Source organism: Eucyclogobius newberryi, unplaced genomic scaffold (assembly GCF_026437365.1).
Source record: "Eucyclogobius newberryi isolate DKJ021-1_F unplaced genomic scaffold, fEucNew1.0.hap1 SCAF_22, whole genome shotgun sequence".
Taxonomy (NCBI): domain Eukaryota; kingdom Metazoa; phylum Chordata; class Actinopteri; order Gobiiformes; family Gobiidae; genus Eucyclogobius; species Eucyclogobius newberryi.
This window is the reverse complement of record NW_027315857.1, coordinates 20726446-20739826: the sequence shown is the minus strand read 5'-3', so window position 1 is coordinate 20739826 and position 13381 is coordinate 20726446. Positions and strand designations below refer to the sequence as shown.

Sequence of the window (13381 nt, the reverse complement as noted above, 5' to 3'; positions counted from 1 at the left end):
GTTTACAAAAAGTGGCACAACCGCAGAGCCCCCCGCGCGCCGCCCCGGATTGGCCCGTCCCGCTGTCACTCACTCTGTAGGGGGGCGGGGTCAGGGGGAAGGGGGGGACCGGGCCGCGCGGGGACTCCTCGTCTCCGGCGCCTGGTCCCTCCTGCCTCTCCTCGCGCGCGGCACACACCGGACAGTCCGACGAGAGCGGAGCGGAGGCACGCACGCGTTACGCACGGCACGAGCTCCCGAGCACGGCACGAGCTCCCGAAGACGCGCGGAAGAAGAAGAAAAAGAAGAAGAAGAAGTTTCGGACGGAACAAACACACGGGAAAAAGTCGCGGAGACGGACACACGCGCGGGGGGGGACCGAAAAGTGACCGCGCTCCATCCAATGTCGCTCCCCGGCTCTCCGCCGCTGCTCTCCCCGGGCTCCTGCGCTCCCAACGCGGCCGCGGCGCTCTACCGCTCGGCCCCGGAGCAGCACCTCCACCATGCTTCCACCGCCGCCGCCGCCTCCGCCACCGCGTCTCCGCCGTCTTTATCCGCCGGCGTCGCCACGTCGAGCCCGGCGCACATCATCACCACCACCGCCGCTAACAACAACAACAACAACAACACAAACACCACCACCACCACCACCACCAACAACAACAACAACAACTCCTCCTCCGGCCACCCCGTCACCCCGCGCATCACCAGCGGCATGTTGGCCACTTTCCTGCCCGGCCACGGCGCTCCGTTGTCGGCGCTGGCGGGGAGCAACTCGGTCGCCGGTTCCGCGGGAGCTTTGAGCGCACTCGGCGGCTTCGGCACGCTCGCCGGCAACGCGGGCTCGCTCCACCAGCACCAGCACCAGCACCAGCACCAGCACCAGCACCAGCAGCAGCACCACCCGCACCCGCAGCACCCGCAGCACCCGCAGCAGGCGCAGTCCAACTTGTGCAGCGAGTGCAAGCTGGTGGACGTGCACGGCGTCAAAGTGGCGAGCTTCAGCGTGGACGGCCAGGAGCTCATCTGCCTGCCGCAAGTGTTCGACCTGTTCCTGAAGCACCTGGTCGGCGGCTTGCACACGGTGTACACGAAGCTGAAGCGGCTGGACATCTCGCCCGTGGTGTGCACCGTGGAGCAGGTGCGCGTGCTGCGGGGCCTGGGCGCCATCCAGCCCGGTGTGAACCGCTGCAAGCTCATCTGCAGGAAGGACTTCGAGACGCTGTACCAGGACTGCACCAGCGCCAGGTAAGGACAAGAACCGCACTGTTGTGAGCTATTTATTAGTGTTAAACTTGGGGTGAAAGTGTCCGAAAGTGGGACTTATCCACGTGGAATAAGAGTTTTGACTTTTGTTGAGAGTTTTCAAGGAGGATAAGAGACTAAAGCTGGGAATAAACGGAATAAACGCCTTATGAACGTCAATTACGCACCTGCAACATAACACTCTTTCTTTCTTTCTTTTAAACTCTTCTTCCTCTGCTGTCAGTAAACTTCACATGTTTTTCCCCGCAAGCATCAGTTTGTGTTAGAAATTAAGAAAGTTTTATGCAACTTGATTAGAATAAAATTGTGGAAAAAAAATGCGAAAAATGTATGTTATTTTGTATTTTTATTTTTGTAGCTTTGTGTGATAGATTGTCAAACATGCTGATGTATCCTGCTTTATTATTAAGTGGTGGTTGTTGTTGTTGTTGCTCAACTTTTAACCATTTAAAAAAATGTAATAGTTAATTCTGCTACATATGCTGGTTTTTAGGAGTTTTGGGGTCGTGTGTCTCTCGGTCGATGCGGTTTGCTCTGTCCTTTACGCTCATAAACTGCACGTTTTTCATATACTTTTCATCTTTAATTAAAACTATATTACTGTTCGACCTGATTGAGTCCTGAATGTGTCGCTCTGATGCTGGTTTAGTGCTGTTTTTTTCTAGTTTGGCCGTTCTCTGGTCCAGGTCTGAGGTGCAGAAGGCAAATTTTTTATATGTATAATAATGACACTTAATGGAAGAAACTCGGTCGCACAATCGGTCAGTTCGGTGTCCGATTTGGTCCCTGTTTCGTTCTTGTTTAGACCCGTTTTAGTTGGATTTTGTGGAAGCCTCGTCTCTTACTTTTATCAGCAATCGTAGTTGTGTTTGTTCCGTTTTCTCCCCCCAAAAAGTAAAAACAGACACGTCAATATTGCCCAAATCTACACGACGTCTTCTCGATCTCGTCAAAACCGCGTAACAAATCTGCGCGTGGCGGTGGGAGATGTCGACGAAAACTAAATTCCAATATCGATAATCCGACAATATTGCGTCAGTCCAACAGAAAAGTGTCAAAACAAGTCTTCAAACGCATTCGCATCTGTAAAACGAACCAGAAAAAGTGCAGAAATATCACTTTTATACATTTACGTCAACGTTTACAGCGTCACTTTTTCATTTTTACTCGTCACCAGCTCATTTTGTAGCATTTTTTACTCTAAACAACACGCACAGTATTCAAAGTGTGTCTGTATGTGTGTCTGTATTTCTACGCACGTGTTATTTGAAGATATAGAAAGTTGACAATCACGGTCAAATCTGAACCCAACCATTCAATTTGATCCCGTATTGTTCCCTTTTTACATAATTGATCCACCTTGACTAATCTCGCCGCTCCTCCTCTATCTGTGTCCGTCCCCCCTTTCTCTCTCTTTTTTCCGCCTCTCTCTCTCTCTCTCTCTCCCTCCCATGCGTTTCTATTTTCAGGGGGGGGGGGTTGTCCACACATGTCGAGCCGAATAATGGTTTGTGTGAGCGCGCAGGACGAGCCGCGGCGGAGGCTTTTGTCCACAGACGCCCGGCTATCATAATAAAATTCCTCCGATGCCTTTCTCGCTAACGCTTGTGCGACTCTATGGGAACGGGCGGCGGCCAAGTCCTACCAAAGTTTCACACATTGTTCCCCGGCGATCGACGCGTAGAGAACCGGGGCGTTCAGAAACCGCGTGAGGTTTAAAGGTCGTTTGCTCGCCGTTCGGACATTCGGATCGTGCCCGTTTGAGCGTAAAAGTTGCTTGGTCGTCCGGTGGCTCCGATCGAGGGGAAAACGCCGGACTGGACGTCGGTTTCCGGGATATACGTTGAGCCAGTTTGTCGTTCATTATTTATGTTTCGTGGAAAGAAAGGCTGTTCGCTTCTGGGTATCGGCGGACGCGCCAACGTTGAGTGTCCGGCGAAAAAGCTGGTGCAACTGTCGTTAAAAAGTACCAGTACAATATCGAAAATAGGTTGAGATAGAAAGAAAGAATAAAACAAATCCTGAGAAAGCACCGTGCTGTTTCGAGGCACCGTCAACACAAATGAATGATTGCAAAATTTTGGTACGAAGGAATGAACATTGTGATTCCGTTTTCTCATTTTAGACAACTATTAAACAAAAATGGGCACCGAAAACAAGCACGGTGTTCAGGTTACGGTGCCAAAGAAACAGGTTCAAGCCGAGAAATACTGGAACACTGAAAGAGTCGTTTGTGCACTTTTGTCTAACCCTAACTCAAGTATTTTACTCTTTGCAACTTTGTAAAATCTGTCCACACAACGATGTTCAAACAAAAAGAGTGTCACATTTGTCGGATGACTCATAATTGGGTTCTAAAGTTGTGGTCACTTGAGGCATTTCACCCACTTTGCAGCTGAACCATGTGAACTTTGTGTTTGGGAAAATTTCATCAGTCTGTCCCAGGTCAGATGTGGCTACGGGAGGAAAAAAACACAAGATGAGACCTATACGTGCGGAGGCCCATGACTGCCTTTTTCATGTTTTATTTCACTTCGATTTTTTTTTGCTTTCTGGTCTTGTTGAATTTTCTAAAATTAAATGAAAATTAAAAACAAATCTATCCTAAAATTCTATATTTAAAACTTATTTGTAGTTTTGATTCGGAGTACTAACCCATTTTCTTGTCATGTTGCCACTTTATAATCACTAAACCTTAATAGTCATTAATAAACCATGAACAAAGACTTAAATCATGATGAACAAAAGTTTATCAAACATGATCCAAGTTTAGTAACTACTTAATAGAGTTAATACTAATGAAAAAGTAGTTACTAAGCCTTAATCATACTTAATAAACTGTTAATCATGAATGAAGTCATTTTTCATGCTTTATTAAGCTTTTAACAAGTGTAGTCATTGCAAAGTGTTATCGTTGGTATCTTTTTCATCTTATTTGTCGATCATAAGTATCTCGATCACTTTAGCACCCCCTTTAGTGGTTACTCATGCTTCTTTTCTTAGCTCATCCCGTCGGATCGATGCTCCGGACACGAGGCTGCTGATGCTGCTCTGTTTGTCCTAGCGCTGCGTCGTACTCTGCACACTCGTACTCTGCACACTTGTACTCTGCACACTCGTACTCTGCACACTTGTACTCTGCACACTTGTACTCTGCACACTTGTACTCTGCACACTCGTACTCTGCACACTTGTACTCTGCACACTCGTACTCTGCACACTTGTACTCTGCACACTTGTACTCTGCACACTCGTACTCTGCACACTTGTACTCTGCACACTTGTACTCTGCACACTCGTACTCTGCACACTTGTACTCTGCACACTCGTACTCTGCACACTCGTACTCTGCACACTCGTACTCTGCACACTCGTACTCTTCTTCCTCGTACTCTTCATCCTCGTACTCTTCGCCCTCGTACTCTTCATCCTCGTACTCTTCGCCCTCGTACTCTTCACCCTCGTACGCTTCACCCTCATACTCATCACCCTCGTACACTTCACCCTCGTACTGTTCACCCTCGTACACTTCACCCTCGTACTCTTCGCCCTCGCACTCTTCGCCCTCGTACTCTTCGCCTTCGCACTCTTCACCCTTGTACTCTTCACCCTCGTCCTCTTCACCCTCGTACTCTTCACCCTCGTACTCGTCACCATCTTTCTCTTCACCCTCGTACTGTTCCCGTACGGCCTCCCTCCCGGCGTGGGCGTCTCCTCTCTCCTCCACGCGGCATCAACGTCTCCTAAATGCACTTGTTTTGGCCCCGGCGCGTTGCCGTAGATCGGTTGTCGCGGCAGCTCGGGTTACCCTCCGTCCCTCTATCGCCGGCCGTCGCGTATTTTGTTTTGGCGAGTGTTGGGTTACGGCCCGCTTTGTGCTGCTGGTTTATTGATAAAGGTTAAATCGGGTTGGATGAGGTCGCTTAGCTGCTGTCGAAAAAGGAGACGAGTTACGAGGCGAGCCGGGAGGCAAGTTAGGAGGCAAACTAGGTGACAGGCGAGGAGACGGGTTGCGAGACGAGCGGCGGATTAGGAGACTAGCTAGGAGACAAGTTAGTAGAGATTCGACAAACTAAGCGACAAACAAAGCGACAGGTTAGGAGAGAGGAGGCATATTAGTGGACTAGTAAGGACACAAGAGAGGAGACTAGTTATGAGACAGGTTTGTTGATGTTCAGGAGACAAGTTAGTAGACATGAGGCTGATTAGGAGACAAGTTAGGAGGCAGGTTGGTATACATTTTAGGAGACAAGATAGGAGACAGGATTGGAGACAGGATAGGAGACAGGTTAGTAGACAGGTTAGTAGACAGTTTAGGAGGCAGGTTAGGAGACAGTTTAGGAGACAGTTTAGGAGGCAGGTTAGGAGACAGTTTAGGAGGCAGGTTAGGAGACAGTTTAGGAGATAGTTTAGGAGGCAGGTTAGGAGACAGTTTAGGAGGCAGGTTAGGAGACAGTTTAGGAGACAGTTTAGGAGGCAGGTTAGGAGACAGTTTAGGAGGCAGGTTAGGAGATAGTTTAGGAGGCAGGTTAGGAGACAGGTTAGGAGTGAATAAATAAGTGACAAAGAAAGAGACACGTTGGAGAAAGATAAAGGAGTCAAGTTTATAAGACAATTTAAGAGATAGGAGACAAATAGGAAACAAGTTAGGAAAAAGTTAGGAACAAGTTAGGAGACGGGTTCGGAGAGGAGACGGAGTAGGTAGTAGTTAAGAAGCAGGCTAGTTGCGAGAATTGGGAGAGAAGAGACAAGTTTGGGGATGCAAAGGTGACAAGATAGGAAACAAATTAGAGATAGGTTTTAAAAATTAGGAGACGGGTTGGTTGACAAGCTAGGGGACAAGTTAGGAGACAGGAGACGAACCAGGAGACAAGTTAGGAGAGAGAAACTAGGCTGGAGATATGGCCGGAGACACAGACTAGCAGGAGAAACACAAGGGCCACGTTAGGAGACAAGTTAGGAGTCAGATGAGGCGAGGAGTGAGGAAGGAGACAAGGAGGCAGGATTAGGACGCACATCGTCGCTTTAGTGACTTTAGTGTCTTTGGCAAGCGAAGTGTGGACGGCTGAAGTTTTGGGCGGAAAAATAATCGACAGAACGTTCAAATCGGTTTAGGTTGATACTTTTAACTACTTTGAACGTACTACATATATGTACTACAACTACTTTGACAGTATATTATGCATTAACTGTATTTATTGTCACATATAGTGTTTCATTAAATGGAAAACAAAGGAAAATTAACTCCAAAAAGCGCCCCCTGACCATTCCTGCTGGTGCCCCGAGCCGTAGCGCAGCTTAAATCCTGCTACAAACGATGCCTGCGTCGAATCTGGCTCGCTAGCGCCGCGGCGACAATCGCGTCAACAATTTGCGCCGTTAAAGTACGCGTCCGGTCTGTGATCCGGACCCGCGGCCGACAATTCCAGCGTGCGGCGTCGGGAGTGGAAATCTTTAGTGGCTTATTTGTAGTTTCCTTCGCAAATCAAACACGAGAGAGAGAGAGAGGAAGAGAGAGGGAAGAGACGGCAAAGGAGAGAGAGGGAGGGATGGAGGGAGGGAGGGAGAGAAGATCAAAGTCATAGTAAAGCGATCCGGTGTCGGCGGTGTTTGTGGGCGATCGAGAGCAGAGTGAGGTGCTGTCGGGGAAAAACGGATACAGTTTCACAAAGAGCCGCAAAGAACAAATACAACAGACTGTGTTCAAACAGAGAGAGAGAGAGAGGGAGAGGGAGAGGGAGAGGGAGAGAGAGAGAGAGAGAGAGAGAGAGAGGGAGAGGGAGAGGGAGAGAGAGAGAGAGAGAGAGAGAGAGAGAGAGAGAGAGAGGGAGAGAGAGAGAGAGAGAGAGAGAAGAGAGAAGAAGCAGAGGGAGATAGAGATAGAGGGAGGGAAAAGAGAGGAGGAGAAGAGAGAAGAAGCAGAGGGAGATAGAGATAGAGGGAGGGAAAAGAGAGGAGGAGAAGAGAGAAGAAGAGGGAGATAGAGAGTTATCAAATGCATTTGAGGAAAACTGTTTAGTTGGAGGAGGAAGATATATCACTTTGGAGAATTCTCTACCAAAACCTTCTGGGGAAAGGGTACAAAAGGAGCTGATTAAAAGTAAATAGAATAGATTTGCAGTGTAAACTATTTGTCCAACGCTGTCCATTTAGTTTAGGGATGTCACAATATTTAAAAAAAAACGCCACAATTTAACGATTATTCAACAGTGACGTGTTAGTTCCATGACTTTAACTTGAAGTGAGGTATGACAACTTTATTTAGTGTATTTATACCTGTTACCATATAAATGATAGTTTTACGCCAATCAAGCAGTATTTGGGTCACTGAAAAGCGCTATATAAATAAAAGTTATTATTATTATTATTATTATTTGTGGCCCAGTGTTTGCTGGGTAATTTCTTAGTGTGATGTCATCAATTACAAACAGTAAGTAAAGTTATAAACCTAAAAAAATGGCTATTCTAGGATAAAATATGTATATTTTTTTGGGCAAAATATACATAGTAATATAAATATAAATAATACATATAAAATAAATATATTTACCTCAACTGCATTTCAGTTCAATGAGACTTTCTGAATAAAGTAATGTGCCAAAATGGACAGATAAAAAAGTACAATTTGGGAAACAGATTGAATTAAAACAACACATTTTACTTCTAAAGTGGTTGTGGTTATTACATTTTTTTTTTTTGTTCTTTTGATTATACTGTGACCTGAATACTCATGATTATTATTCAGTTATATATTATTAACTGAATAATATCGACATCTCTATTTCTCAAAGATTCATTTTTCAGACTTGTTTTTTGTGCCTGACAGTTTCTGAAGACTTCAGAGCTTTATCCCATAAGTGTGCGACAGCGAAAAGGTCCCCCTCGTCCCGGTTCATAGTCCCGTGGGCATCTTTTTGTATTCCAATTGCCTCCTTAATCCAAATCGTTCTGAAGAAAACCAAACTGAGCCATCAAAACTGTCAGGTTTCTAGAATAAGGTGATACTTCTGCACTTTTGTGGTCGATTTTACAGATTGTTCAGGTTTTAAACGTCGCTTAAAAATACTCACAAACCCGTTTTTACTTATTTTAGCTGGAGCTTTGTCATCGTATAATCCGAAAACAGATCCAAACCATCATCCTAAAACATACAAGAATGCAATATATATGAACTCGCAGCCATCACCCTAAAATGTGGATTATTCCGGACTAAACCCGGTCAAGGTCGTCACTTTTTCACTTTCACGCACTAGTATCTGGACAGAAGGAAACAAAATGGCCGCCGACATAAGCCCCGAACGTCCACAGCTCAAATCAATCCAATCACCGTAGTTATAATCCAAGTGAAAGTTATTTGTTTAGAGCAGATTTACTGTCGGGACGGGGAGCGGTTGGAAATCAAAAATGACTTACTCGCAGAGGTTAATGGATAACTCGACTATTTGGACTCATTGAACAGGGAAAAAACGCAGTGTGAAAGTTGTCGACTGAGACGTTTTGCTGTGTAAATATGCAATCAAACGCACAGCATTGTTGAGACTATTAATACTTACAGCGTTAAAGATTCAGTCGACTGAATTCAAAGCGTTTACCGGTTTTGATCCAAACGTGGACTTGGTTTGAGCCTGTTAAAGTCTCGTTTTGATCTTGTCTTGTTTGCTTTCCGGAAATTGACGTTGAATTAGGTTTTATTTGTTTTTAATGGGAATCAAACGAAGAATAAGGTTGAGTAAAGCAACTAGTCAACCTTGCGAATAGTCCAAACCTTGAGACTAAAGCTAGAATGGCGTGCTGGACGAACACCGGTGCGAGGAGTGCGAGGAGCGAGAGGAGTTTGCGGGTGAAAGCGTCGGACTTTGCAGGGTTCTGTTTTTAACCCGATTAGCGCGCCGCTGACTGTGAACCTCGGATGCACTTTAGCAGATTGCTTTAGAAATCACATTAGACGGTGTCACTTCGCTCCCGTCATTCACACGTTCACCGCCTCCTGGCTCCTGGCTCCTCGTCCCCTTCACTTGTCTCCTCGCCAAGACTCTTTTTTGGTCCGTGTCGTAACTTACTGTATGTCGAGAAAAGTTGTGCACGCTAACTTCTTTAAGTTACAGGTCAGATCTGTGGTGAAGATTGCATGTATTTCACATGAGAGATACACCGTATTTTCCGGACTATAAGTCACACCGGAGTATAAGTCATACCAGCCAAAAAATGCATAATAAAGATTTAATAACATATAAGTTGCTCTAGAGTATGAAATGCGGTTGCAAGTGTGAAAATGACAATTAAATATCACATATAAGTCGCGCCGGAGTATAAGTATATAAGTATGAATATAAGTATAAGTCGCACCCCGGCCAAAACTATGAAAAAAGGTGTGACTTATGGTCCGGAAAATACGGTATACACACTCGTAATCCAGGCAAAGTGAGAAACATCTCCACCTGTCACCAGAAAAGTTAGTGCACCTTTAAAAGACACATATTCTGCAAAATAAGCTTGCAATTCTTTGACAAAATTAAGTCTTAAAGTTAATATATGATCTACCTGCGAAACACAAACAGATACACATAGAATAGTCTGTTTTATCCGTCATTTGGTCTGTACGGGATTTGTCTCACATCTTGCTGTGCATGTGCTGACCACTAGGGGCAGTAGTGAACACAGCGCAACAGTGGAAGCGCAACGTTTTAACAAAAGTGACTCGAACAATCTGCAAAACAAATTATAGGACTTTTTTAGCAAATGTGATGTAAAGTGTACAGTTAGTGGTACGCAAGCTTTTTCTGTTGTACGCGGACACAAAGTATTTCCTTAGATTTCTGCTCTTCCTTCAGTATTTTCCCAGGTAAAGCAACTGCGACAATGTTGTATTTGTACTTAACACTTGGTTTAGCCCAAGTTTGGACCTGAAATAGTCCCAATTTAGATCTAGTGGTACTCTGAAAGCCAAAACCTTTCTTTGGTGGTAGTTGGTGTACACAGTTTGAGACCCACTGATCTGAAAACTGCTCTGGGCGCCTCCATGTTTGTTTTTCTTGTGGCACTTTTCCTAACAATGTGGTCGGTTCTCTTAAAAGACCTCTGGTGGTTATTTACCAGAACAAAGCCTTGGCATTAGAAACTGTTTGAAGAACAAGATGGCGGCACAGTGACAGAGGCTAGCAACAACATGACATGACAAGAAGGTCGCGGGTTGGACTCCTGGGCCACGCCTTTCTGTTTGTTGTTTGCATGTTTCTCCCTCTGTCTGTGTGGTTTCCTCCTGGCACTCTGGTTTCCATCTTGACCGAGCCGAGATGCCCCAGCGGCATTGAAGGATGGGTCAAATGCAGATGACACAGAGACAATAAATGCTAATCTAATAAATGAAGCTACAGTCGCACATTTTGAACGCTCTGAGCTGTTAATGTACAAAAATAGAGCATAAATGAGCCATTACGGTCATTCACACGCACAAGGTTAAACATCTTTAAAAAGAACAAAAACGCTGCAAATAGAAATGCGCGTCCTGTTACGGTGAAATCCCACTTTGACAGGGCGGGGCAAGCAGAGACATCAGTTACCGTATATTCCGGACTATAAGTCACACTGTAGTATAAGTCGCACCAGCCAAAAAATGCATAATAGAGAAGAAAAAAACATATGTATAAGTTGCACTGGAGTATGAAATGCGGTTGCAAGTGTGAAAATAACAAATAATATCACATATAAGTCGCACCGGAGTATAAGTATATAAGTATAAATATAAGTATAAGTCGCACCCCGGCCAAAACCATGAAAAAAGGTCCGACTTATAGTCCGGAAATTACGGTATATGATTTTTTTCGCGGCCTAATAATGATACAAAAATAATTAACGACATTTATAATTTTCCGTGAGCGAACAAAATATGTCATTCAGTGTTTTTTGACTTTCGTTGCGCAACTGAATAAAACGTTTGCGTCGATAAATTCCAATATGTGTGTCATCCGGAGTAACTGTTTGAACGCACAGCGAGAAGAGAGTACTTTTTTGTTCACATACTACAGAGAGTATGGGCTAGAGCCACGAAGCGGGTCGCGTGTTAGCTTGTGCCGTTAGCCCGTCGTTTGTCAGCGCCGTGCTCGCGATGCCCCGTCTTTAGCCTCTGTCGCACTCGCTGACCTCCTCTGTCTTTTTCCTTTTCCCCGCCGACTTTTTTCCCCCCTCGTGATAAAACGCTCCCGAGTGTAAATCTGTCCGATTCTTCACCGCAAAACAGAAACTCGGACGAGGAAGGAAGGACCAGATAACTTTCTTCACTGATTTGATAAGAAGAATCCAAGTACTTTACACTAAAATGACATGGATTCCTTCTGTTTCACAAATGTGCATTTACTTGTCTCACCGTCGTTATTGATTGTTCTCTCCAATTAGTTATATTCGCCTTCCTACAACTACCTCCATCGACAAAGCAGTTTATCGATAAATCGGTCGATGGCGTCTTGGTCGACTAACAATTCTATGATTCTATTAAGGATTTATATGGATCACAGGAGGAAGTTGAGAGTTTGCTTTAGATTTTAGAAGTGAATTGGGAGTTTTTTCTGCCTTTTTACTTACAAATATGCAGATTTTTTACTTGTATTGTCACTGAATCAGTCCAAATATACAATACGGTTTGATCATGAAGATACTCAATACTTTTCGTCGACTAACCGTTGCAAAGGGGACGTCTTTAGTCGACCAAGAATTTCTGTAGTCGAAGGCTCAGTAACAAATAAGAAAAGAGAAGAGAACCTTTATTTGTCACAAAATGGGGAAATTCCAGCGTTCAAGAACAGCAGAAGAATAGAAACTTTAAATAAAAACCAGATAAATAGCTTTAAAAATATTTAAATCTAACACAATGTGCAGGAAGAGCAAAAATAAAAAGAATAAGTCGCACCAGCCAAAAAATGCTTAATAAAGAAGAAAAAAACATATAGAAGTTGCACTGGAGTATGGCCAAAAATATGAAAAAAAATACGGTAAATATAGAAAAAAAAGTGGCTATGGCTATGATTATGGACAGTGCATTTGGATATAATAAATGATGATATTTGCTTTATTCAACCTATTGGAGCACCTAGGAAGAACGTTCAAACTCCTGCCTAAAAAATAAATAAAAAATACACGATGGAGAAGCTTTTTGGGCACCTCAACCAAATGTCCACGTCTAATCTTATACGTGAAAGTTACTGTACACAGCGCTCACCTCGGCGACAGCAGCCCGAGCGCTTTGTGCGCGCGCGTTTCCTTTCGGGCAACATATTATTAAAACTCAAATCGGTCCACTTGTAAACCAGACACTGTGTTATTACTCAAATAATTATAGCTAAAATCAATTTAAACCGTGACAAGCTCGCACATGCCCAGTTGCGTCGCCCACTTCGCACATTACTCCGACAACATGTCATTAACCAACACTTCCATTGGTAATTAGAAAAAAAAAAAAAAAAATTCTTCTGCTATTGTTTTATTTCGGGCATGTTTTTTTTTTTTTTTTTTTACCCCCCCTCTCTCCGCCCTCCTTTTTCTTTCGGGGCTTGAAGTTTGTGTGTGCGGCCTTCACCCCCCCAGGCTGATCCATAGACAGCGTGTTATTAATGAAAACCTATAATAATCCATTTAAAAACATGTCATCATGATTAGAATAATAATGGTGCTTAGTCTGACTTGAGACAGGAAGATTTCTCAGCGTCGGACCGCCGTGGGAGAGCGAGAGAAAGAGCGCGTTCGGGAACAAATAAACCAACTTTTTTAAAAACTTGGATTGGTCTTTTGTGAAGGGATAATAAAGGAACGCGGACAGGAAGCAAGAGCTGTCCACAAGACGAGTGTTTTCAAAAGTGGAGCCATTGTTTTGCAGAGACAATATCTTTGTGTTTTAACTTTTAAATGTATCCGTAAAAAAAAAAAAAAGGAAGATAATCATAGGTCTTTAGTTTAACTGGAATGCTGCTTCAAAATGACACTTTTTCTAACGACTGGGTTTTGAATGTGATTTTTTTACTGGTTTTACAGTAAATTATAATGGTGTTGGTGACAGTGTAGTCAGTGCAATGTTATTCAGGAAGTAAACATAAACAATATTTATGGTTACCGTATTTTCCGGACTATAAGTCGCACCGGAGTATAA

The 13381-nt window shown here is 44.2% G+C and overlaps 1 protein-coding gene across 3 annotated transcripts in view; it reads left to right on the top strand.

The window, feature by feature from the left end:
• Nucleotides 1-349: 349 nt before the first annotated feature.
• The window catches only part of dachb (dachshund b), a 137491-nt gene continuing 124459 nt past the window's right edge, over nt 350-13381 (top strand). The window contains exon 1 of one of the 3 annotated variants that reach the window (XM_072458767.1): nt 350-1227. In XM_072458767.1, coding sequence (XP_072314868.1) covers nt 383-1227 — 845 coding nt within the window. In that variant the 5' untranslated portion in view covers nt 350-382. The remainder of the gene's footprint in view (nt 1228-13381) is intronic. The other 2 variants (XM_072458766.1, XM_072458768.1) reach the window with 2 other exon arrangements.